Below are 27732 nucleotides of genomic sequence, written 5' to 3'. Positions count from 1 at the left end.
CGGGCTCACAGTCTAGAAGGGGGAGACAGACAACAACATAGATTGACAAAATAAAATAAATAGAATAAATATGTACAAGTAAAATAAACAGAGCAATTCATTCATTCAATTGTACTTATTGAGCGCTTACTGTGTGCAGAGCACTGTACTAAGCGCCTGGGAAGTACAAGTCGGCAACATATAGAGATGGTCCCTACCCGACAGCGGGCTCACAGTCTAGAAGGGGGAGACGGACAACACCACAGATTGACAAAATAAAATAAACAGAATAAATATGTACAAGTAAAATAAATAGAGCAATTCATTCATTCATTCATATTTATCGAGCGCTTACTGTGTGCAGAGCACCGTACTAAGCGCCTGGGAAGTCCAAGTCGGCAACATATAGAGGCGGTCCCTACCCGACAGCGGGCTCATAGTCTAGAAGGGGGAGACAGACAACAACACAGATTGACAAAATAAAATAAACAGAATATGTACAAGTAAAATAGAGCAATTCATTCATTCATATTTATTGAGCGCTTACTGTGTGCAGAGCACTGTACTAAGCGCCTGGGAAGTGCAAGTCGGCAACATATAGAGGCGGTCCCTACCCGACGGCGGGCTCACAGTCTAGAAGGGGGAGACGGACACCACCACAGATTGACAAAATAAAATAAATAGAATAAATATGTACAAGTAAAATAAATAGAGCAATTCATTCATTCAATCGTAACAACAAAACATATTAACAAAATATATATGTTGCCAATCTGTACTTCCCAAGCACTTAGTCCAGTGCTCTGCACACAGGAAGCGCTCAATAAGTACGATTGATGATAATGATGAACGAAATAAAATAAATAGAATAAATATATACAGGTAAAATAATAGAGGAATTCGTTCATTCGGTCCCTCATTCATTCATATTTATCGAGCGCTTATTGTGTGCAGAGCACCGTACTAAGCGCCTGGGAAGTGCAAGTCGGCAACATATAGAGACGGTCCCTACCCGACAGCGGGCTCACAGTCTAGAAGGGGGAGACGGACAACAACACAGATTGACAAAATAAAATAAACAGAATAAATATGTACAAGTAAAATAAATAGAGCAATTCATTCATTCATTCATATTTATCGAGCGCTTATTGTGTGCAGAGCACCGTACTAAGCGCCTGGGAAGCCCAAGTCGGCAACATATAGAGACGGTCCCTACCCGACAGCGGGCTCACAGTCTAGAAGGGGGAGACGGACAACACCACAGATTGACAAAATAAAATAAACATAATAAATATGTACAAGTAAAATAAATAGAGCAATTCATTCATTCATTCATATTTATCGAGCGCTTATTGTGTGCAGAGCACCGTACTAAGCGCCTGGGAAGCCCAAGCCGGCAACATATAGAGGCGGTCCCTACCCGACAGCGGGCTCACAGGCTAGAAGGGGGAGACGGACAACACCACAGATTGACAAAATAAAATAAACAGAATAAATATGTACAAGTAAAATAAATAGAGCAATTCATTCATTCATTCATTCAATCGTAACAACAAAACATATTAACAAAATATATATGTTGCCAATCTGTACTTCCCAAGCGCTTAGTCCACTGCTCTGCACACAGGAAGCGCTCAATAAGTAGGATTGATGATGATGATGATGGACGAAATAAAATAAATAGAATAAATATGTACAGGTAAAATAAATAGAGGAATTCGTTTATTCGGTCCCTCATTTATTCATATTTATCGAGCGCTTACTGTGTGCAGAGCACTGTACTAAGCGCCTGGGAAGTGCAAGTCGGCAACGTATAGAGACGGTCCCTACCCGACAGCGGGCTCACAGTTTAGAAGGGGGAGACGGACAACACCACAGGTTGACAAAATAAAATAAACAGAATAAATATGTACAAGTAAAATAAATAGAGCAATTCATTCATTCATTCATTCAATCGTAACAACAAAACATATTAACAAAATATATATGTTGCCAATCTGTACTTCCCAAGCGCTTAGTCCACTGCTCTGCACACAGGAAGCGCTCAATAAGTAGGATTGATGATGATGATGAATGAAATAGAATAAATATATACAGGTAAAATAAATAGAGGAATTCGTTCATTCGGTCCCTCATTCATTCATATTTATCGAGCGCTTATTGTGTGCAGAGCACCGTACTAAGCGCCTGGGAAGCCCAAGTCGGCAACATATAGTGACGGTCTCTACCTGACAGCTGGCTCACAGTCTAGAAGGGGGAGACGGACAACAACACATACTGATGAAATAAAATAAACAGAATAAATATGTACAAGTAAAATAGAGTAATTCATTCATTCATTCAATCGTAACAACAAAACATATTAACAAAATATATATGTTGCCAATCTGTACTTCCCAAGCGCTTAGTCCAGTGCTCTGCACACAGGAAGCGCTCAATGAGTAGGATTGATGATGATGATGAAGGAAATAAAATAAATAGAATAAATATGTACAGGTAAAATAAATAGAGGAATTCGTTCATTCGGTCCCTCATTCATTCATATTTATCGAGCGCTTATTGTGTGCAGAGCACCGTACTAAGCGCTTGGGAAGTGCAAGTCGGCAACATATAGAGACGGTCCCTACCCGACAGCGGGCTCACAGTCTAGAAGGGGGAGACGGACAACACCACAGATTGACAAAATAAAATAAACAGAATAAATATGTACAAGTAAAATAAATAGAGCAATTCATTCATTCATTCATATTTATCGAGCGCTTATTGTGTGCAGAGCACCGTACTAAGCGCCTGGGAAGCCCAAGTCGGCAACATATAGAGGCGGTCCCTACCCGACAGCGGGCTCACAGTCTAGAAGGGGGAGACGGACAACACCACAGATTGACAAAATAAAATAAATAGAATATGTACAAGTAAAATAAATAGAGCAATTCATTCATTCATTCAATCGTAACAACAAAACATATTAACAAAATATATACGTTGCCAATCTGTACTTCCCAAGCGCTTAGTCCAGTGCTCCGCACACAGGAAGCGCTCAATGAGTAGGATCGATGATGATGATGATGAACGAAATAAAATAAATAGAATAAATATGTACAGGTAAAATAGAGGAATTCGGTCCCGGGGTGGGGGGCGGGGGGGCTCACCTCCATCCCGTCCATGGCCATGGTGGCCAGGTAGTTGGGGTCCTGCTTGTTCCAGCAGAGCCGCAGCAGCGGGTGGTGCTGGGGGTCCTCGTAGATGATGGTGCTGTGCTCCAGGTGCCGCAGGTCGAACATGCGCACGGAGCCGTCGGCCCCCACCGAGGCGAACATGTCCCGGCCGCCGCCCGCCCGGCTGAACGCGATGTCGTACACCTGCTCCGGGGGGGGGGGGCGGAGGGAGGAGGGCAGGGCGTCCCCCCAGGGGACACCGGTGGGAAGGGGGGGGCGGTTAGCGAGGTGGCCGGGGCCCGGGGACGGTCGCCTCCGACTGCCGGGGACGGGGACGTCCGGGCCCGGACGGTCCGAGGCCGCCCCCCCGATCTGCCCCATCATCAATCAATCAATCAATCAATCGTATTTATTGAGCGCTTACTATGTGCAGAGCACTGGACTAAGCGCTTGGGAAGTACAAATTGGCAACATATAGAGACAGTCCCTACCCTACAGTGGGCTCACAGTCTAAAAGGGGGGGGGGGGGGACACGTCAACTAATCCTGTTGATGGCACTCTCCCAAGCGCTCAATCAACATCAATCGTATTTATTGAGCGCTTACTATGTGCAGAGCACTGGACTAAGCGCTTGGGAAGTACAAATTGGCAACATATAGAGACAGTCCCTACCCTACAGTGGGCTCACAGTCTAAAAGGGGGGGGGGGGGGGGACGACACGTCAACTAATCCTGTTGATGGCACTCTCCCAAGCGCTCAATCAACATCAATCGTATTTATTGAGCGCTTACTATGTGCAGAGCACTGGACTAAGCGCTTGGGAAGTCCAAACTGGCAACATCTAGAGACGGTCCCTACCCAACAGCGGGCTCACGGTCTAAAAGTAACTCCAAGTGATAAAAATGATGGGTATCTGTTAAGCGCTCTAAGCACTGGGGGGGATAGAGAAGCAGTGTGGCTCGGTGGAAAGAGCACGGGCTTTGGAGTCAGAGGTCATGGGTTCGAATCCCGGCTCCACCACGGCTGCTGTGTGACCTTGGGCAGGTCACTTAACTTCTCTGAGCCTCAGTTCCCTCGTCTGTAAAATGGGGATGAAGACTGGGAGCCCCAGTGTGGGACAACTTGATCACCTTGTATCCCCCCCAGCGCTTACAACAGTGCTCTGCACATAGTAAGCGCCGAATAAATGCCATTATTATTATTATACAAGGTGATCAGGTTGTCCCACGTGGGCCTCACAGTCTTAATCCCCACTTTACAGATGAGGGAACCGAGGTACAGAGAAGTGAAGACACAAAACTGACAGATGGAGGAGCTGGGATTTGAACCCGTGGCCCCGCCGCCCTCCTCCCCGCCCCCGGCTCTGCGGTTCTGGACACTCAGGGTCCGGAGAAGCTGCCTGGCTCAGTGGAAGGAGCCCGGGCTTTGGAGTCAAGAGGTCGTGGATTCGAATCCCGGCTCCGCCAACTGTCGGCTGGGTGGCTTGGGGCAAGTCACTTCACTTCTCTGGGCCTCAGTTCCCTCGTCTGGAAAATGGGGATGAAGACTGTGAGCCCCCCCGTGGGACAACCTGTCTGTCTCCACCTTCTAGACTGTGAGACCGTTGGTGGGTAGGGGCCGTCTCTATATGTTGCCAACTTGTACTTCCCAAGCGCTTAGTACAGTGCTCTGCACACAGTAAGCGCTCAGTAAATGCGATTGAATGAATGAATCCTGTAACCTCCCCAGCGCTCAGAACAGTACTTTGCACATAGTAAGCACTTAATAAATGCCATCATTATTATTATTATCTCTACTCCAAAGCCCAGGCTCTTTCCACTAAGCCACCCTGCTTCACTAATAATAATAATGATGGCATTTATTAAGTGCTTACTACGTGCAAAGCACTGTTCTGATAATGATAGCATTTATTAAGCACTTACTATGTGCCAAGCACTGTTCTAAGCACTGGGGAGGTTACAAGGTGATCAGGTTGCCCCACGGGGGGCTCACAGTCTTAATCCCCATTTTTACAGATGAGGTCACTGAGGCCCAGAGAAGTGAAGTGACTTGCCCAAAGTCACCCAGCTGACAACTGGCGGAGTCAGGATTTGAACCCACGACCTCCGACTCCAAAGTCCGGGCTCTTTCCACGGAGCCACGCTGCACTGGGGAGGTTACAAGATGAGCAGATTGTCAGGAGCCCCCACATAGGACTCACAGTCTTAATCCCCATTTTACAGGCGAGGTAACTGAGGCCCAGAGAAGTGAAGTGACTTGCCCGAAGTCACACAGCTGACAGCTGGCAGAGCCGGGACAATAATAATAATAATGATGGCACTTATTAAGCGCTTACTATGTGCAAAGCACTGTTCTAAGCGCTGGGGAGGTTACAAGGTGATCAGGTTGTCCCATGGGGGGCTCACTGTCTTAATCCCCATTTGACAGATGAGGGAACTGAGGCCCAGAGAAGTGAAGTGACTTGCCCAAAGTCACACAGCTGACAATTGGCGGAGCTGGGATTTGAACCCGTGACCTCTGACTCCAAAGCCCGGGCTCTTACCACTGAGACACGCAGCCGACGCTTCTCTCTGTGCACCCGAGCGAGAGACAAATGAGGACCCGCCGGCCTTGCTGCTTTCCACTTCCCTTCCCTTTCCTTCCCTTCCCTTGGGAAGGGACATGGATTGCAGGGGAGGATGGGAAGGGGGCAATGGGCAGGCTGGGAGGCCACCGTTTACCGGAGCAAACGGAATTTATTCATATTCATTTCTGTCTCCCCCTCTAGACTGTAAACTCGCTATGGGCAATCAATCAATCAATCAATCGTATTTATTGAGCGCTTACTATGTGCAGAGCACTGTACTAAGCGCTTGGGAAGTACAAATTGGCAACGTATAGAGACAGTCCCTACCCAACAGTGGGCTCACAGTCTAAAAGGGGTCGGGGGGGGGGAACACGTCAACTAATCCTGTTGATGGCACTCTCCCAAGCGCTCACTACCACAGTACGCAAAGTCACTTCACTTCTCCGGACCTCATTCCCTGATCTGTAAAATGGGGATTCATAATAACAATAATAATAATAATGTTGGTATTAAGTGCTTACTATGTGCCAAGCACTGTTCTAAGCACTGGGGTAGGTACAAGGTAATCAGGTTGTCCCACGTGGGGCTCCCAGTCTTCATCCCCATTTGACAGATGGGGGAACTGAGGCCCAGAAGTGAAGCGACTTGCCCAAAGTCACCCAGCTGACAAGGGGCAGAGCCGGGATTTGAACCCACGACCTCTGACTCCAAAGCCCGGGCTCTTTTCCTCTGAGCCACGCTGATTAAGAACGTGAGCCCCACATGGGACAGGGACCAATTTAATTAACTCGTATCTGCCCCCGCACTTGGAACGGTGCTTGGCACATAGTAAGCGCTTAACAAGTATTCTACCAGTCTAAGCTACGGGAGGAAAGAGTCAAGGAGAGGCATACTCTTCCCAAGCGCTTAGTACAGTGCTCTGCACATAGTAAGCGCTCAATAAATACGATTGATGATGATGATGATGATGATGATTCCACTCCTCGCTTGGGCGGTGGCTAGCGAGCGGAGGGCCATCGGCTACGAGTCCAAACTCACCCTCGCTGGGCCATCAATCAATCAATCGTATTGATTGAGCGCTTACTGTGTGCAGAGCACTGGACTAGGCGCTTGGGAAGTCCAAGTTGGCAACATATGGAGACGGTCCCTACCCAACAGTGGGCTCACGGTCTAAAAGCGGCATGGGGGAGAGGCGAGGAAAGAGACTCAAGTTGACTGGGACTCCGCTTCCATGTACCAAGAAAACTCTACGGATCATCATCATCAATCGTATTTATTGAGCGCTTACTATGTGCAGAGCACTGTATTAAGCGCTTGGGAAGTCCAAATTGGCAACATATAGAGACAGTCCCTACCCAACAGTGGGCTCACGGTCTAAAAGGGGGAGACAAGGAACAAAACCAAACAGACTAACAAAATAAAATAAATAGAATAGATATGGACAAATAGATATGTACGGATCCACTACGATGGGGCGTTCTGGGAGAGAGGTGTCTATGGCGTCGCCGTGGGTCGGACACGACTCGAAAGCGTAACTCAATTAACTCGGAGGCGGCTGGCTCGGCCTAAAGACTCCGCCTAAAAAGACGGCCTTTATGCCAAGCACCGGGCTACCCTCGCTTAGAACAGTGCTTGGCACATAGTAAGCGCTTAACAGCGTGGCTCAGTGGAAAGAGCCCGGGCTTTGGAGTCAGAGGTCACGGGTTCGGATCCCGGCTCCGCCAATTAGCTGTGTGACTTGGGGCAAGTCCCTTACTTCTCTGGGCCTCAGTTCCCTCATCTGGAAAATGGGGATGAAGACTGGGAGGCCCTCTGTGGGACCACCTGATCACCTTGGAACCTCCCCAGCGCTTAGAACAGTGCTTTGCACATAGTAAGCGCTTAATCGATGCCATTATCATCATCATCATCTAATTGACTCTCTGTGCCTCAGTTACCTCACCTGTAAAATGGGGATTAGGACTGTGAGCCCCCCGTGGGACAACCCAATCACCTTGTAACCTCCCCAGCGCTTAGAACAGTGCCTTGCACATAGTAAGCGCTTAATAAAGGTCATTAAAAAAAAAAACAAATACTAACATTATTATTACAACAGCTCCTGTCCTACATGGGGGCTCGCAGTCAAATAATAATAATAATAATGATAGCATTTATTAAGTGCTTACTCATCATCATCAATCGTATTTATTGAGCGCTTACTGTGTGCAGAGCACTGTACTAAGTGCTTGGGAAGTACAAATTGGCAACATATAGAGACAATCCCTGCCCAACAGTGGGCTCACAGTCTAAAAGACTGCTTACTCTGTGCAAAGCACTGTTCTAAGCGCTGGGGAGGTTCCAAGGTGATCAGGTTGCCCCACGGGGGGCTCACAGTCTTCATCCCCATTTTCCAGATGAGGTGACTGAGGCCCAGAGAAGTTAAGTGACTTGCCCAAAGTCACCCAGCTGGCTCTTGGCAGGGCCGGGATTTGAATCCACGACCTCGGACTCCAAAGCCCGGGCTCTTTCCACTGAGCCAAGGAGGGACAACAGCTATTTTGTCACCCCTTTCCAGATGAGGAAACGGAAATCCAGAGAGGTTAAGTAACTTGTCCAAGGTCACACGGCAGGCAAGTGGCAGAAGCAGGACTAGAACCCGGGTCTCCTGACCTCTTTCTGCTATCCTATGCTGCCTTCGGATCCAAAGTCTGGGACAAAGAAACAGACATTTAATACTATCCCAAGGCCAATGGGAAGCTAACAAAAAAAATGCAGGCCCCGAATTCCCGACTTGTAAATATTTTTACGCCCGTCTCTCCCATTGGAGGGTGGACAGAGAATGGGTCTTGTGCTTCTGTGCATTTATTTATTTACGTGTATTCATCATCATCAATCGTACTCATTGAGCGCTTACTATGTGCAGAGCACTGTACTAAGCGCTTGGGAAGTACAAATTGGCAACATATAGAGACAGTCCCTACCCAACAGTGGGCTCACAGTCTAAAAGACTGTGTATTAATAATGTCTGCCTCCCCCTCTAGGCTGTGAGCTCGTCGTGGGCAGGGAATGTGTATGTGTCTGCTGTTGTACTGCACTTGGGAAGCAGCATCGCACAGAGGATAAAGCACAGACCCAGAAGTCAGAAGGTCATGGGATCTAATCCCTATTTATTACTCTATTTATTTATTTTACTTGTACATATCTATTCTATTTATTTTATTTTGTTAGTATGTTTGGTTTTGTTCTCTGTCACCCCCTTTCAGACTGTGAGCCCACTGTTGGGTAGGGACTGTCTCTGTATGTTGCCGATTTGTACTTCCCAAGCGCTTAGTACAGTGCTCTGCACACAGTAAGCGCTCAATAAATACGATTGATGATGATGATGATCCCGGCTCCCCCGCTTATCTATTGTGTGCCCTTGGGCAGGTCACTTCACTACCCTGTGCTTCAGTTACCTCATCCGAAAAATGAGGATTAAGACCGTGAGCTCCATGTGGGACCGGGGCTGTGTCCAACCTGATTACCTTGAATCCACCCCAACGCTCAGTACAGTGCCTGGCACATAATAATAATAACAATGGCATTTATTAAGCGCTTACTATGTGCAGAGCACTGTTCTAAGCGCTGGGGAATTTACAAGGTGATCAGGTTGTCCCCCGTGGGGCTCACAGTGTTAATCCCCATTTTACAGATGAGGTAACTGAGGCCCAGAGGAGTTAAGTGACTTGCCCAAAGTCACCCAGCTGACGAGTGGCGGAGCCGGGAGTTGAACCCACGACCTCTGACTCCAAAGCCCGGGCTCTCTCCACTGAGCCACGCTGCTTCTCTAGCATAGTAAGGGCTTAACAAATGCCACAATTACTATTATTAGGAGGAGGACAGTGCTCTGCACGTAGTGCCAACTTGTACTTCCCAAGCGCTTAGTACAGTGCTCTGCACACAGTAAGCGCTCAATAAATACGACTGAATGAATGAATGGTGGGCGCTCATCAAATACGATTGAATAACGGTGTTCAGTACATTGCACTGCCCCCTAGTGGGCACTCAGGAAATACAATCACAACTACCACTATTCATTCATTCATTCAATCGTATTTATTGAGCGCTTACTGTGTGCCGAGCACTGTACTAAGCGCTTGGGAAGTCCAAGTTGGCAACATATAGAGACGGTCCCTACCCAACAGCAGGCTTACAGTCTAGTACTACTCCAACAGAACTGGATAAATAATAATAATAATAATGGCATTTTTTAAGCACTTACACTGTTCTAAGCGCTGGGGAGGATACAAGGTGATCAGGTCATTTGTTTCTTTTTTTTTTTTTTTTTTGGTATTTGTTAAGCGGTCCCTGTGTGTTTAGGAGGCCTTCCCAGACTGAGCCCCTTCCTTCCTCTCCCCCTCATCCCCCTCTCCATCCCCCCATCTTACCTCCTTCCCTTCCCCACAGCACCTGTATATATGTATATATGGTTGTACATATTTATTACTCTATTTATTTTACTTGTACATATCTATCCTATTTATTTTATTTTGTTAGTATGTTTGGTTTTGTTCTCGGTCTCCCCCTTTTAGACTGTGAGCCCACTGTTGGGTAGGGACTGTCTCTATGTGTTGCCAATTTGTACTTCCCAAGCGCTTAGTACAGTGCTCTGCACATAGTAAGCGCTCAATAAATACGATTGATGATGTGCCCAATCTGGGGGTGGGGGCAGCTGTTCACTGAGGAAGTTGAAGGGGTTTATCCAGAGAAGCAGCGTGGCTCAGCGGAAGGAGCCCGGGCTTTGGAGTCAGAAGTCATGGGTTCAAATCCCGGCTCCGCCACTTGTCTGCTGTGTGACCTTGGGCAAGTCACTTTACTTCTCTGAGCCTCAGTTACCTCATTTTTAAAATGGGGATTAAGACTGTGAGCCGCACGTGGGACAACCTGATCACCTTAAATCCCCCCAGTGCTTAGAACAGTGCTCTGCACAGAGTAAGCACTTAACAAAGGCCATCATTATTATTATTATTATTATTATTATTTATCCAGAGAGGCAGCGTGGCTCAGGGGAAAGAGCCCGGGCTTGGGAGGCAGAGGTCATGGGTTCTAATCCCGGCTCCACCGCTTTTCAATCAGTCGATCGTATTTATTGAGTGCTTACTGTGTGCAGAGCACTGTACTAACCGCTTGGGAAGTACAAGTTGGCAACATATAGAGACGGTCCCTACCCAACAGTGGGCTCACAGTCTAGAAGGGGGAGAACCCGATTAGCTTGTATCTACTCCAGTGCTTAGTACAGTGCCCGGCATCCAGTAAGCATTTCACAAATGCCATTAAAGAAAAAAAATCCTGAGGGCACGCCTCACTCCTCTCTCCCTGGGCCCCTGACCTGGTGCCCTGCTGCCCATCTTGCCCACCCCCCTCTCACTGGAAGATAGTGGGGGGGGTTCCCTCCCCTCAGCTGTGTGACTCTGGGCAAGTCACTTCATCATCATCATCATCACCAATCGCATTTATTGAGCGCTTACTATGTGCAGAGCACTGTACTAAGCGCTTGGGAAGTACAAATCACTTCTCTGGGCCTCAGTTCCCTCACCTGTAAAATGGGGGTGAAGACTGTGAGCCCCCCGTGGGACAACCTCATCACCTTGTCACCTCCCCAGTGCTTAGAAGTGTGCTTTGCACATAGGAAGCGCTTAATAAATGCCATTATTATTATTATTATTAATAAATCCCACTGATTAATGGACCGACCGATGGCTAAGAGGGAGGTGGACCACCTGGAAGGCGGTCTGGATTCAGAGGTGGGGCGCTTTTGGGGACAGAGCCTCGAGGGAGGGTGGTGGGGTGCGGGGTGGAGGGGTCACCTCTTTGTCGTGGGCGATCAGCTGGGTCTTCACGTGGCCGGACACGAGGTTGACTCTCCCCAGGACCTGCCCGGTCTCCAGCCCCCAGATGGTGCAGGTGGTGTCGATGCTGGACGTTCCTGAAAACCGTCCCCGTCAGGGGGAGGGGGCGGCCGGGAGACCCCCCCCCGCGGGGCCCGCCCCCCTCTCCCTCCCCACCCTCTTCTCCCGTCCCGGTCTGCTCACCGAGGAGATAGGGGTCCACCTCGTTCCAGTCAAAGGAGGTCAGCGGGGCGCAGAAATCCGAGTTCTTGTTATTGTTCAGCAGGCACTCCAGGCGGGTCTCGGTTTCCCCCACCTGCCCCCGGGGACGGGGAGAGGCAAGCCCCCGCGGTCAGTCACGCGCTCAGAGATGCTGGCACCCCGGTGCCCAAAAATCCTCAAAAATCTCCAGTGGCTACCAATCAATCTGCGCATCAGGCAGAAACTCCTCACCCTGGGCTTCAAGGCTGTCCATCCCCTCGCCCCCTCCTACCTCACCTCCCTTCTCTCCTTCTCCAGCCCAGCCCGCCCCCTCCGCTCCTCCACCGCTAATCTCCTCACCGTACCTCGTTCTCGCCTGTCCCGCCATCGACCCCCGGCCCACGTCATCCCCTGGGCCTGGAATGCCCCCAATCCCTCTGCCCCTCCGCCCAGCTCGCTCTCTTCCTCCCTTCAAGGCCCTGCTGAGAGCTCACCGCCTCCAGGAGGCCTTCCCAGACTGAGCCCCTTCCTTCCTCTCCCCCTCATCCCCCTCTCCATCCCCCCATCTTACCTCCTTCCCTTCCCCACAGCACCTGGATATATGTATATATGGTTGTACATATTTATTACTCTATTTATTTATTTATTTATTTATTTTACTTGTACATTTCTATCCTATTTATTTTATTTTGTTGGTATGTTTGGTTCTGTTCTCTGTCTCCCCCTTTTAGACTGTGAGCCCACTGTTGGGTAGGGACTGTCTCTATGTGTTGCCAATTTGTACTTCCCAAGCGCTTAGTACAGTGCTCTGCACATAGTAAGCGCTCAATAAATACGATTGATTGATTGATTGATTGCCCAGGCAGGGAGGAGACCAAGCGCTTAGTACAGTGCTCTGCACATAGTAAGCGCTCAATAAATACGATTGATGATGACCAAGGACGTTGGGGCCTTGGGTGGGACCAGCCCTCCTTGGTGCCCAGCAGCCCAAGGGAAGGGTGGGGGGTACGGGCCCGCCTGCCTATGCCCAATGCCCCGGGCGTGGCCAGGATCCACGCTCCCTATATCATCAATCGTATTTATTGAGCGCTTACTGTGTGCAGAGCACTGGACTAAGCGCTTGGGAAGTACAAATTGGCAACATCTAGAGACAGTCCCTACCCAACAGTGGGCTCACAGTCTAAAAGGGGGAGACAGAGAACAAAACCAAACATACTAACAAAATAAAATAAATAGAATAGATATGTACAAATAAAATAAATAAATAAATAGAGTAAAAAAAAAATATGTACGAACATATATACATATATACAGGTGCTGTGGGGAAGGGAAGGAGGTGAGATGGGGGGGATGGAGAGGGGGACGAGGGGGAGAGGAAGGAAGGGGCTCAGTCTGGCTTAGTCTCTATGTAATCTATCTTAACATCCGTCTCCCGCTGAGACTGGAAGCTACTTGAGGGTAGGGATCATGCCTAACCACTCTACTGTGCATTCATTCAGTCCCTCACTCAACTGTATTTATTGAGCGCTTGCTGTGTGCAGAGCACCGGACTAAGCGCTTGGGAAGGACAAGTCGGCAACATATAGAGACGGTCCCTACCCATTTCGATTCTGTTGTACTGCATCCTCCCAAGCTCTTAGTTCAGTGCCCTGCACATAGTAAGCGTCCAATAAAGTACAGTGCTCTGCTCACAGTAAGTACTCAGTAAATACAATTGATTGAATGAATGAATGAATGAATACCACTGAATGGTTCTTTTCCGAGCACCTAGCATGAGGCTCAGTAGGCAGGAAGCACTCAGTAAATACTACCGAGCAGCAGCGTGGCTTAGTGGAAAGAGCCCGGGCTTTGGAGTCAGAGGTCATGGGTTCAAATCCCAGCTCCGCCAACTGTCAGCTGTGTGACTTTGGGCAAGTCACTTCACTTCTGAGGGCCTCAGTTCCCTCATCTGTAAAATGGGGATAAAGACTGTGAGCCCCCCATGGGACAACCTGATCACCGTGTAACCTCCCCAGTGCTTTCCCACACTGAGCCCCTTCCTTCCTCTCCCCCTCGTCCCCCTCTCCATCCCCCCCATCTTACCTCCTTTCCTTCCCCACAGCACCTGGATATATGTATATATGTTTGTACAGATTTATTACTCTATTTATTTATTTTACTTGTCCATATCTATTCTATTTATTTTATTTTGTTAGCATGTTTGGTTTTGTTCTCTGTCTCCCCCTTTTAGACTGTGAGCCCACTGTTGGGTAGGGACTGTCTCCGTATGTTGCCAATTTGTACTTTCCAAGCGCTCAGTACAGTGCTCTGCACATAGTAAGCGCTCAATAAATATGATTGATTGATTGCCAACTTGTACTTTCCAAGCGCTTAGTACAGTGCTCTGCACACAGTAAGTGCTCAATAAATACGATTGACTGATTGATTAAAACAGTGCTCTGCACACAGTAAGCGCTCAATAAATACGATTGATGATGATCACTGACATTGACTGCAAAAACATTTTCTGGCTCTAAGCGCTTTGGGGAGGGTGTGGAGGCCGGGTCTACTCGTTTGACTGCACTCTCCAGAGCGCTTAGTGCAGTGCTCTGCACACCGTATAGGGGCTCAGTAAGTACGAGCGATTGTTTGGTTATGGTAAATCAAGCGCTCCTTCAAAGTCCCAAACAATGCCCGGTGACGGGCTGTGTATGGAGACAGTAACCGGGCTTGTCTCAAGGATCCGGCAGCGTGGCCTAGCGGAAAGAGCCCGGGCTTGGGAGTCGGAGGTCATGGGTTCTAATTCCGGCTCCGCCACTTGTCAGCTGTGTGACTTTGGGCAAGTCACTTCACTTTTCTGGGCCTCAGTTCCCTCATCTGTAAAATGGGGATTAAGACTGGGAGCCCCATATGGGACAATCTAATTACCTTGTATCTCCCCCAGTGCTTAGAACAGTGCTTGGCACACAGTAAACGCTTAACAAATACCAGGATTATTATTATTATGAGGAAGTCCGCGCTGGCCAGATCAACGCAAAGCCTCCTTTCCCTTCCCATCATTTATACTGTACTCTCCCAAGCGCTTAGTACAGTGTTGGTGGTAATAATAATAACGTTGGTATTTGTTAAGCACTTACTATGTGCCAAACACTGTTCGAAGCGCTGGGGGGGATACAAGGTAATCAAGGTTGTCCCACGTGGGACTCACAGTCTTAATCCCCATTTTACAGATGCTCTGCACTCACTAAACGCTCAATAAATATGACCGAATGAGTAAATATGACTGAACGAGTAAATCACACCCCTCTCCCTGGCTGCAGGGGACTCTTCAAATAATAATAATGATATTTATTTTAGACTGTGAGCCCACTGTTGGGTAGGGACTGTCTCTATATGTTGCCAACTTGGACTTCCCAAGCGCTTAGCACAGTGCTCTGCACACAGTAAGCGCTGAATAAATACAATTGATTGATTGATAACAATAATAATGGCATTTATTAAGCACGTACTATGTGCAAAGCACTGTTCTAAGCGCTGGGGAGGGTACAGGGTGATCAGGTTTGTCCCAAGTGGGGCTCACAGGCTTCACCCCCATTTTCCAGATGAGGGAACTGAGGGCCAGAGAAGTTAAGTGACTTGCCCCGAGTCACCCAGCCGACAGTTGGCGGAGCCGGGATTTGAACCCCCGATCTCGGACTCCAAATCCCGGGCTCTTTCCACCGGGCCACGCTGCTTCGAAGGGCGCCCCAGCCACCTCCCTCCGGACGGCCCGACCGGTTGCCCGGCCCGGCCCGGCCCGGCTCGGCTCGGCTCGGCTCACCCTCCAGACGCGCAGATAGTCTCCGCTTGTGGCCAGCAGGTCCGGGTAGACTCCTTTGGTGTCGGGGATCCACATCAGCTTCGTGGTGGGGTAGGGATGGTCGAAGGTGTTTCGGCAAATAAACTCGGAACTCTCCTCGTCCAAACCCACGAGCTGCACCTGAGGCGCCAAACGGGGACCCCGTAAATGTTCGCTTTTCTGGAAATCGCGTTCGCTTTTCCATATTACTACCTCACAGAGACCACCGCTCTCTCGACCCCATCCATCTTTCTGAGCGCCTCACACTCCACCTTGCCTCCCTTTCCAACCTTGATGACCGGATTACTGCTCTCAACTCTACCCTCATTCATTCATTCAATCATATTTATTAAGCGCTTACGGTGGGCGGAGCACTGCACTAAGCGCTTGGGAAGTACAAGTTGGCAACATATAGGGACGGTCCCTACCCAACAGCGGGCTCACAGTCTAGAAGGGGGAGACAAACAACAAAACATATTAACAAAATAAAATAAATAGAATAAATAAGTACAAGTAAAATAGAGTAATAAATATGTACAAACATATATACATATATACAGGTGCTGTGGGGAGGGGAAAGAGGTAAGATGGGGGGGTTGGGAGGAGAGGAAGGGGGGGGGCAGTGCACTGCGGGCAGGGAACAGGTCTTGAGCACCCGATAATAATAATAATTACTTTGGTACTTGTTGAGTGCTTACTAAGTGCCCTCTCTACTCAGCTCCACTCACTCGCTCCCCTTTCCCTTCGCCGCTCTCGTACCACTAACCCACAGCCCTGGATCACTGCCACTGTCCGCCTCCTTCGCTCCTATGCTCGAGCTGCCGAACGCTGCTGGCGAAAATCTAAACACCATGCCAACCTTGTTCACTTCAAGTTTATCCTTTCCTGCCTTAACTCCTCCCTCTCCTCTGCCAGACAAGACTATTTCTCTTCCCTTATTGACACCCATGGCCATCATCCCCGTCAGCACTTCCGTACATTCAACTCCCTACTCAGGCCCCCGGTTCCTTCCCCTCCTCCTTCCCTCACCCTCAACGGTCTGGCCTCCTACTTTATTAGTAAAATTAACTCCATCAGGTCTGAGCTCCCCAAAGTCACTCCTCCCCCTTCTCCAACCCCCCTGCTCTCAACCCTCTCCGCTACTCTCCCATCCTTCCCAGCAGTATCCTCAGATGAGATCTCCTCTCAAGTGCTACTCCGGCCACCTGTGCTTCTGACCCCATTCCCTCTCATTTCATGAAATCTCTCGCCCCGTCCCTCCTCCCCTCCTTCACTTCCATCTTCAACCGCTCACTCTCCACTGGTTCCTTCCCCTCTGCCTTCAAACATGCCATGTCTCCCCCATCTTAAAAAAAACCCTCTCTTGACCCCACCTCCCCTTCTAGTTATCGTCCTATCTCCCTCCTACCATTCCTTTCCTAACTCCTTGAACGAGTCGTCTACACCCGCTGCCTCAAATTCCTCAACGCCAACTCTCTCCTCGACCCCCTCCAATCTGGCTTCCGTCCCCTACATTCCACAGAAACTGCCCTCTCAGAGGTCACCAATGACCGCCTGCTTGCCAAATCCAACAGCTCCTAGGCTATCCTAGTCCTCCTCGACCTCTCAGCTGCCTTCGACACTGTGGCCCACCCCCTTCTCCTCAACACGCTATCTGACCTTGGCTTCACAGACTCCGTCCTCTCCTGGTTCTCCTCTTATCTCTCCGGCCGTTCATTCTCAGTCTCCTTTGCGGGCTCCTCCTCCCCCTCCCGTCCCCTTACTGAGGGGGTTCCCCAAGGGTCAGTTCTCGGTCCCCTTCTGTTCTCTACCTTGGTAAACTCTTTCGCTCCCAGGGCTTCAACTATCATCTCTATGCTGATGACACCCAAATCTCCATCTCTGCCCCTGCTCTCTCTCCCTCCCTTCAGGCTCGTGTCTCCTCCTGCCTTCAAGACATCTCCACCTGCATGTCTGCCCGCCATCTAAAACTCAATATGTCCAAGACTGAACTCCTTATCTTCCCTCCCAAACCCTGCCCTCTCCCTGAATTTCCCATCACTGCTGACGGCACTACCATCCTTCCCGTCTCACAAGCCACAACCTTGGTGTCATCCTCGACTCCGCTCTCTCGTTCGCCCCTCACATCCAATCCGTCATCAAAACCTGCCGGTCTCACCTCCGTAACATTGCCAAGATCCGCCCTTTCCTCTCCATCCAAACTGCTACCCTGCTGGTTCAATCTCTCATCCTATCCCGACTGGATTACTGCATCGGCCTCCTCTCTGATCTCCCATCCTCCTGTCTCTCCCCACTTCAATCCATACTTCATGCTGCTGCCCGGATTATCTTTGTCCAGAAACGCTCTGGGCATATTACTCCCCTCCTCAAAACTCTCCAGTGGCTACCAATCAATCTGCGCATCAGGCAGAAACTCCTCACCACCCTGGGCTTCCAGGCTGTCCATCCATCCCCTGGCCCCCTCCTCCCTCACCTCCCTTCTCTCCTTGTCCATCGCAGCCCGCACCCTCCGCTCCTCCGCCGCTAATCTCCTCACCGTACCTCGTTCTCGCCCGTCCCGCCGTCGACCCCCGGCCCACGTCCTCCCCCGGGCCTGGAATGCCCCCAATCCCTCCGCACATCCGCCAAGCTCGCTCTCTTCCTCCCTTCAAAGCCCTACTGAGAGCTCACCTCCTCCAGGAGGCCTTCCCAGACTGAGCCCCCTCCTTCCTCTCCCCCTCCCCATTCCCCCCCCGCTCTACCTCCTTCCCCTCCCCACAGCACCTGCATATATGCTTGTACAGATTTATTACTCTATTTATTTTACTTGTACATATTTATTATTCTATTTATTTTATTTTGTTAATATGTTTTGTTTCGTTGTCTGTCTCCCTGTTCTAGCCTGTGAGCCCATTGTTGGGTAGGGACCGTCTCTATATGTTGCCAACTTGTACTTCCCAAGCGATTAGTACAGTGCTCTGCACAAAGTAAGCGCTCAATAAATGATTGAATGAATGGAAACCGCTGGGGCCATGGGCCTTAAGGCGACAGACCCCACCCCCACCCCATCAAAGACTGGAAGCTTCATGTGGGCAGGGAATGTGTCTACCAACTCTTTTGTATCGTAGTCTCCCAAGCACTTAGTATTATTATTCGTACTAGTAGTAGTAATAACAATAATAATTTTGGTATTTGTTAAATGCTTACTATGTGCCAGGCACTGTACTAAGTGCTGGGGAGGTTACAAGGTGATCAGGTTGTCCCACGGGGGGCTCACAGTCTTCATCCCCATTTTACAGATGAGGGAACTGCGGCACAGAGAAGTGAAGTGTCTTGCCCAAAGTCACACGGCTGGCAATTGGCGGAGTCAGGATTTGAACGCATGACCTCTGACTCCAAAGGCTGTGATCTTTCCACTGAGCCACGCTGCTTCTCATCAAAGACTGGAAGCTTCATGTGGGCAGGGAATGTGTCTACCAACTCTGTTGTATCGTAGTCTCCCAAGCACTTAGTATTATCATTCGTAATAGTAGTAGTAATAACAGTAATAATTACGGTATTTGTTAAGCGCTTACTAAGTGCCAGGCACTGTACTAAGTGCTGGGGTGGATATGAGCAAGTGTGGTCCTCAATCAATCAATCAGTGGTGCTTACTGTGTGTAGACACTGGATTAAGCACTTGGGAGAACACAAAATAATACAGTTGGTAGACACGTTTTGTGTGCCTCCACACAGAAAGCACTCAATAAATACCACTGACAATGATGTTGATAGTGAAAGACCACTAGATTGTAACCTGCTTGAGGGCACAGGCAGGCGTTTTACTTTCATTGTATTCCCCCAAGCACTGAGCAAAGGGCTCTGCCCCAGGCTAAGCCCTTGATAAACACCGACCCATGACAGAAAATCAAGTACTGCGTGTAATAATAATAATAATAATGATGGCATTTATTAAGCGCTTACTATGTGCAAAGCACTGTTCTAAGTGCTGGGGAGATTACAAGGTGATCGGGTTGTCCCACGGCGGGGGGCTCACAATCTTAATCCCCATTTTCCCGATGAGGTAACTGAGGCACAGAGAAGTTAAGTGACTTGCCCAAAGTCACACAGCTGACAAGTGGCGGAGCCGGGACTTGAACCCAGGACCTCTGACTCCAAAGCCCGGACTCTTTCCACTGAGCCACGCTGCTCCCAGACTGAGCCCCTTCCTTCCTCTCCCCCTCGTCCCCCTCTCCATCCCCTCCATTTTACCTCCTTCCCTTCCCCACAGCACCTGCATCTATGTATATATGTTTCTACATATTTATTACTCTATTTATTTATTTTACTTGTACATATCTATTCTATTTATTTTATTTCGCTAGTATGTTTGGTTTTGTTCTCCGTCTCCCCCTTTCAGACTGTGAGCCCGCTGTTGGGTAGGGACTGTCTCCATATGGTGCCAACTTGGACTTCCCAAGCGCTTAGTACAGTGCTCTGCACACAGTAAGCGCTCCATAAATACGATTGATTGATTGATTGATTGATTGATTCTCACTTACAGTAGAGCACTGTACTAAGCCCTTGGGAGAATACACTATAACTGACCAAGTCCTTGCCCACAACGAGCGTGCAGAGGGTTTGAATCCTACGATCTGTGAAGCCCGGATGCATGGATCGATTCAAGGCAAAAAGCTATCGATAAGAAAGCTCATTTTCCTGGTTCTTAGAGTACGTAAAGGAACACAACCTGGGCTTCTCGGAAATCTGGGAAGGGGCTCCGAGAGTCCTAGCAGTCAGGGAAGGGTCAGTCGGCTGCTCCCCGCGGCCTCGCCCTCCTGGCAAAGTCGGGGGCTGATCCCGGTGGGCACAACACCCAATAAGTTTTATTAATTATCACTACTATTATTGTCATTACTAGTAGTGGTACTTGCCCATCGCTTACTACGTGCCGAGAACCACACTCAATACCGTAGATACAAGATAATTAATAATTTCTGTATTTGTTAAGCGCTTACTTAACAAAGAAGAGAAGCAGCGTGGCTCAGTGGAAAGAGCCCGGGCTTTGGAGTCAGAGTTCATGGGTTCAAATCCCGGCTCCGCCAGTTGTCAGCTGTGTGACTTTGGGCAAGTCACTTCACTTCTCCGGGCCTCAGTTACCTCATCTGGAAAATGGGGATTACGACTGTGAGCCCCCCGTGGGACAACCTGATCACCTTGTAACCTCCCCAGTGCTTAGAACAGTGCTTCGCACATAGTAAGTGCTTAATAAATGCCATTATTATTATTATTACTGTGTGCCAGGCACTGTACTAAACACTGAGGTGGATACAAGCAAATGCAAATTGGGTTGGACACAGTCCCTGTCATTCATTCATTCAATCAATCGTATTTATTGAGCGCTTACTGTGTGCAGAACACTGTACTAAGTGCTTGGGAAGTACAAGCTGGCAACATATAATAATAATAATGGCATTTATTAAGCACTTACTATGTGCAAAGCACTGTACTAAGCGCTGGGGAGGTTACAAGGTGATCAGGCTGTCCCACAGGGGGCTCACAGTCTTCACCCCCATTTTACAGATGAGGTAACTGAGGAACAGAGAAGTTAAGTGACTTGCCCAAATTCTCACAGCTGACAATTGGCAGAGCCGGGATTTGAACCCATGACCTCTGACTCCAAAGCCCATGCTCTTTCCACGGAGCCACACTGCTTCTCTAGAGACGGTCCCTACCCAACAACGGGCTCCCAGTCTAGAAAGGGGAGACAGACAACAAAACAAAACATGTGGACAGGTGTCAAGCCATCAGAATAAATACGAATAAAGCTAGATGCACGTGGGGTTCACAGCCTAATCGATCAGTGCTATTTATTGAGGACTTACTATATTCAGAGCACTGTACTAAGCGCTTGGGAGGCTACGATACGAAAGAATTAGCAGACATGTTCCCTGCCCATAAAAGGCCTAAGTATGAGGGAGACTTGATAACAAATCCCCATTTTATAGAAAAGGAAAAAAGCACAGAAAAATGAAGTGATTTAAAAGCACAGAAAAATGAAGTGATTTGCCCAAGGTCACACATACCAGACAAACGGCGGAGCTGGAATGAGAACCCAGGCCCTCTGACTCCCAGGTTTGGGTTCTTTCCACTAAACTCCACTACAGAATCAGCGTGGCTCAGTGGAAAGAGCAAGGACTTGGGAGTCAGAGATCATGGGTTCTAATCCCAGCTCCACCACTTGTCAGTTGTTGGGGAGGTTACAAGGTGATCAGATTGTCCCCTGGGGGGCTCACAGTCTTCACCCCCATTTTACAGACGAGGGAACTGAGGCCCAGAGAAGTGAAGTGTCTTGCCCAAAGTCACACGGCTGGCAATTGCCGGAGTCAGGATTTGAACCCATGACCTCTGACTCCAAAGGCTGTGATCTTTCCACTGAGCCACGCTGCTTCTCATCAAAGACTGGAAGCTTCATGTGGGCAGGGCAAGTCCACATACTAACAAAATAAAATAAATAGAATAGATATGTACAAGTAAAATAAATAAATGAATAGAGTAATAAATATGTACAAACATATATACATATATCCAGGTGCTGTGGGGAGGGAAGGAGGTAAGATGGGGGGGATGGAGAGGGGGACGAGGGGGAGAGGAAGGAAGGACACAGTTTCCTCCTCTGAAAAATTGGGGTTCAGTCCTCATTTGACAGCAGGGGAAGATTTTCAGGGCCTACACTGATATGCCCAAGATGTACAGTTTTCCATCAGTGATCCGTTTGTTCCCGGACCAGGAGGTCCGGGAGACCCGGCTTCCTTCCCCAGCTCTGCCCGGGACATGATTTGGGAGCCGGGAAGGGCAGGTTCATCGCTGCGCCCTCAAAGCCCGGTGCTTCTTAGCAGACGGGCCCAAGATAGGAGTGCCATCCCTCCGTCTCCTAGTTTTCCTCTCTTCCTCTCAGACCTGTTCATTCATTCATTCAATCGTATTTATTGAGCACTTACTGTGTGCAGAGCACTGTAATAAGCGCTTGGGAAGTCCAAGTGGGCAACATCTAGAGACGGTCCCTACCCAACAGTGGGCTCACAGTCTAGAAGGGGGAGACAGACAACAAAACATATTAACAGAATACAATAAATAGAATAAATATGTACAAGTAAAACAAATAGAGTAATAAATACAAACATATATACATATATAATGAGCTGTTGATGTCCCTGAAGAGTTCCACGCTCTCTGCGGGGAAAAAAGGCGCCTCAAGTTGAGATCGCATCCCCACACCTCAAGAGTGAAGGGGAGAATGGGGGCTGAAGGGGAGGCAGGGGTTCAATCTTTCACCCCAAAGAGAACAGAAGGGAAGAAACGGGGAAAGAAAGAGACAGGGTAACAACATTCATTCATTCAATCGTATTTATTGAGCGCTTACTGTGTACAGAGCACTGTACTAACAACAGCAGGAGACGGTCCAGTCGCAGCGGGGATGGGAGGCCGGATTATTCGCTAGACTGTCAGCTCCTTGAGGGCGTGGATCGGGTCTACTACTGTACTCCCCCGAGCGCTCAGTACAGTGCTCTGCACATTCTACACCATAAGCTCCTTGAGGGTGGGAATCGTGTCTACATGGATGGGGTCTACTACTGTACTCTCCCGAGCGCTCAGTACAGTGCTCTGCACAACACCATAAGCTCCTTGAGGGTGGGAATCGTGTCCACTAACGCCACTGATACCTTTTGATGCTGCACGATCTAGTGGAAAGAGTCGGACTCTGGGAGTCAGAGGGCCTGGGTTCTAATCCCGGCTCTGCCGCTTGACCCCGTGGGACCTTAGGCAAGTCAATTCACTTCTCTGGACCTCAGTTTCCTCATCTTTAAAGTGGGAATTCCACACCTGTCTTCCCTCCTACTTGGACTGTGAGCCCCATGTGGGACCTGATTGTGTTGTGCCTACACCCGAGAAGCAGCGTGGCTCAGTGGAAAGAGCCCGGGCTTTGGAGTCAGAGGTCGTGAGTTCAAATCCCGGCTCTGCCAACTGTCAGCTGTGTGACTTTGGGCAAGTCACTTCACTTCTCTGGGCCTCAGTTCCCTCATCTGTAAAATGGGGATTAAGACTGTCAGCCCCCCGCGGGACAACCTGATCAGCTGCATATATGTATGCACATATTTGTTACTCTATTTATTTATTTATTTTACTTGTACATATCTATTCTATTTATTTTATTTTGTTAGTATGTTTGGTTTTGTTCTCTGTCTCCCCCTTTTAGACTGTGAGCCCACTGTTGAGTAGGGACTGTCTCTAGACTTTGCCAACTTGGACTTCCCAAGCGCTTAGTCCAGTGCTCTGCACACAGTAAGCGCTCAATAAATACAATTGATGATGATGATGATCAGCTTGTAACCTCCCCAGCGCTTAGAACAGTGCTTTGCACATAGTAAGCGCTTAATAAATGCCATCATTATTATTACCCTGCTGCTTAGGACAGTGCTTGGAACATAGTAAGGGCTTAATAAGCACCAGAATAATTATTATTCTCTCAACTGCTCAGAACAGTGCTCTGCAAACAGTGGGCACTCAGTAAATACCAATAACTGACTGATTGTGGGTCCCGGCTGCCCATGTGAAGTAGCACAGAGTTCAAGGCTTTTAGACTGTGAGCCCACTGTTGGGTAGGGACTGTCTGTATGTGTTGCCAGTTTGTATCATCATCAACAATCGTATTTATTGAGCGCTTACTGTGTGCAGAGCACTGGACTAAGCGCTTGGGAAGGACAAGTTGGCAACATAGAGAGACAGTCCCTACCCAACAGCGGGCTCACAGTCTAGAAGGGGGAGACAGACAACAAAACCAAACACATTAACAAAATAAACTAAAATAAATAGGATTTATTTGTATTTATAAATAAATAGAAATACGATTGAGTGAATGAATGAATGAAAGAATTGAGCGCTTACGGTGTACTGTGTGAATGAATGAACGACAGGGACTGTGGCCACTCCCATTCACTTGTATGCCCCCGCCTCGTACTTCCCAAGCGCTTAGTACAGTGCTCTACACATAGTAAGCGCTCAATAAATACAATTGATGATGATGATGATGAGTCCGAAAACCCCTAGGTTCTAATCCCAGATCTGCCACTTGCCTGCTGAATGACCTGGGGCAAGTGGCTTGACTTCTCAGTGCCTCGGTTCCCTCATCTGTAATTACCCATTCTCCCTTCCTTTTCCACTGAGGACTGCGTCCAGTGCAATCAGTGCTTAGTAAAGGGTTCAGCACACGGTCAGTGCTTAACTCATGCTATCCCTGAGCCCCTTCCTTCCTCTTGAGCCCCTTCCTTCCTCTCCCCCTCGTCCCCCTCTCCATCCCCCTCCTCTTACCTCCTTCCCTTCCCCACAGCACCTGTATATATGGATATACGTTTGTACATATTTATTACTCTATTTATTTTACTTGTACATATCTATTCTATTTATTTTATTTTGTTAGTATGTTTGGTTTAGTTCTCCGTCTCCCCCTTTTAGACTGGGAGCCCACGGTTGGGTAGGGACTGTCTCTACATGTTGCCAATTTGTACTTCCCAAGCGCTTAGTACAGTGCTCTGCACATAGTAAGCGCTCAATAAATACAATTGATGATGATGATGATGATTACAGCATCAGCCTCCTCTCTGAGCTCCCATCCCCCGTCTCTCCCCACTTCGCGCTGCTGCCCGGATCATCTTTGTGCAGAAGTGCTATGGGGAGCCCACTGTTGGGTAGGGACTGTCTCTATATGTTGCCAACTTGGACTTCCCAAGGGCTTAGTACGGTGCTCTGCACACAGTAAGCGCTCAATAAATACGATTGATGATGATGTCACTCCCCTCCTCAAAAATCTCCAGTGGTTGCCAATCAATCTGAGCATCAGGAAGAAACTCCTCACCCTGGGCTTCAAGGCTGTCCATCCCCTGGCCCCCTCCTACCTCCCCTCCCTTCCCTCCTTCTCCAGCCCGGCCCGCACCCTCCGCTCCTCTGCCAACCTTCTCACCGGGCCTCGCTCTCGCCCGTCCCACCGTCGACCCCCGGCCCACGTCCTACCTCTGGCCTGGAATGCCCTTCCCTCCTCAAATCTGCCAAACAATTACACTTCCCCCCATTCAAAGCCCTTCTGAAGGATCATCTCCTCCAAGAGGCCTTCCCGGACTAACCTCCCCCTCACCTGCCCCACAGAGATTGTGCACATTCACTCCCCTTCCTTCCTCTCCCCCTCGTCCCCCTCTCCATCCCCCCATCTTACCTCCTTCCCTTCCCCACAGCACCTGTATATATGTTTGTACATATTTATTACTCTATTTATTTATTTATTTTACATGTACATATCTATTCTATTTATTTTATTTTGTTAGTATGTTGGGTTTTGTTAAGCACATAGTAAGTGCTTAATAAATGCTATTATTATTATTATTATAATAAACACACATTCCCTGTCCACAATGAGCTTACAGTTTAGATGGGGAGACAGGCATTAATGTGAATAAATAAATGACAGACATGGACATATGCACTGTGGAGCTGGGACGGGGGATGAATAAAGGGAGCAGGTCAGGGCGATGCAGAAGGGAGTTGAAGATAAACGATCATCTGGGTGGCCCCTTTCCCATCTCACCCTCGCTTCCCGCGAGACAACCAACCCATCTTCTTTTTAATGTTTTATTTTTGCTTATTATGGTATTATTTTATTTATTTATTTATTATTTATTTATTTATTACTCTATTTATTTATTTATTCATTTTACTTGTGCATATCTATTCCATTTAGTTTATTTTGTTAGTATGTTTGGTTTTGTTCTCTGTCTCCCCCTTTTAGACTGTGAGCCCACTATTGGGTAGAGACTGTCTCTATATGTTGCCAAATTGTACTTCCCAAGCGCTTAGTACAGTGCTCTGCACACAGTAAGCGCTCAATAAATACGATTGATGATGATTGATGATTCATTCAATCGTATTTATTGAGCGCTTACTGATCGCAGAGCACTGTACTACACGCTTACATATGTACATATCTAAAATTCTATTCATATCAATGACTGTTTACTTGTTCTGATAATAATAATAACGATAATGATGGCATTTATTAAGCGCTTACTAGGTGCCAAGCACTGTTCGAAGCGCTGGGGTAGATACAAGGTAATGAGACTGTGAATGTCACATGTGAATGAAGGTCACAGTCTAGACCTTCTAGACTGTGAGCCCACTGTTGGGTGGGGACCGTCTCTATATGTTGCCAACTTGTACTTCCCAAGCGCTTAATACAGTGCTCTGCACACAGTAAGCGCTCAATAAATACGATATGAATGAATGAATGAATAAATGAATAAATATGATTGAAGGAATGAATGAATGAATAAATGAATAAATATGATTATTTGTGAATAAATATAAATAGTACAGTGCTCTGCACACAGTAAGCGCTCAATAAATACGATTGATGATGACTGATGATTTAACAAAAGGAATGAATGAATAAATGAATAAATATGATTGAAGGAATGAATGAATAATGAAGGCGCTCAATAAATACGATTGATTGATTGAGGTTGTCCCACGTGGGGCTCACAGTCTTCACCCCCATTTTCCAGATGAGGGAACTGAGGCACAGAGAAGCTAAGTGACTTGCCCAAAGTCACACAGCTGACAAGCGGTGGAGCCAGGATTTGAACCCATGACCTCCAACTCCAAAGCCCAGGCTCTTTCCAATGAGCCACGCTGCTTCGCATGCTTCTGGTGTGTATATATCTATAATTCTATTTATTTATACTGGTGCCTGCTTAACTGTTTGGATGTCTGTCTCCCCCGTTCTAGACTGTGCGCCCATTGTGAGCAGGGATTGTCTCTCTCTGTGGCTGACATACTTTCCAAGCGTTTAGCACAGGGCTCTGCACACAGTAAGCACTTAATAAATATGCTTGAATGAATGAACAAATACCACTATTAGGCTGTCCCTGCCAATCGAAACACGACCGATCGGTCAATCAAGTAGCAGGGTAGCCTAATGGAAAGAGTACCGGCCTGAGCGTCAGAGGACCTGGATTCCAATCCAACCCCCGCCACAAACCTGCCGGGTGACTTTGGGCAAGCCCCTTCCGCTCCCCCGCTCTGCCACTTGTCTGCTGTGCGACCAAAACACAAGTCACTTCACTCATCTGGGCCACAGTTACCTCATCTGAAAAATGGGGAGGA

At 48.3% G+C, this 27732-nt stretch overlaps 1 protein-coding gene across 1 annotated transcript in view; it reads right to left on the bottom strand.

The window, feature by feature from the left end:
* The window catches only part of DCAF7 (DDB1 and CUL4 associated factor 7), a 51523-nt gene that overhangs the window by 8745 nt on the left and 15046 nt on the right, over positions 1-27732 (bottom strand). Inside the window, exons 2-5 of the mRNA XM_038754801.1 lie at positions 15547-15705; positions 11751-11862; positions 11526-11644; positions 3129-3338 (exon numbers count right to left, since the gene is read on the bottom strand). Coding sequence (XP_038610729.1) covers positions 3129-3338; positions 11526-11644; positions 11751-11862; positions 15547-15705 — 600 coding nt within the window. The remainder of the gene's footprint in view (positions 1-3128; positions 3339-11525; positions 11645-11750; positions 11863-15546; positions 15706-27732) is intronic.

This window comes from Tachyglossus aculeatus, chromosome 11 (genome assembly GCF_015852505.1).
Source record: "Tachyglossus aculeatus isolate mTacAcu1 chromosome 11, mTacAcu1.pri, whole genome shotgun sequence".
Taxonomy (NCBI): domain Eukaryota; kingdom Metazoa; phylum Chordata; class Mammalia; order Monotremata; family Tachyglossidae; genus Tachyglossus; species Tachyglossus aculeatus.
The sequence above is the reverse complement of the archived record's forward strand: the minus strand, read 5'-3'. Positions and strand labels throughout refer to the sequence as shown.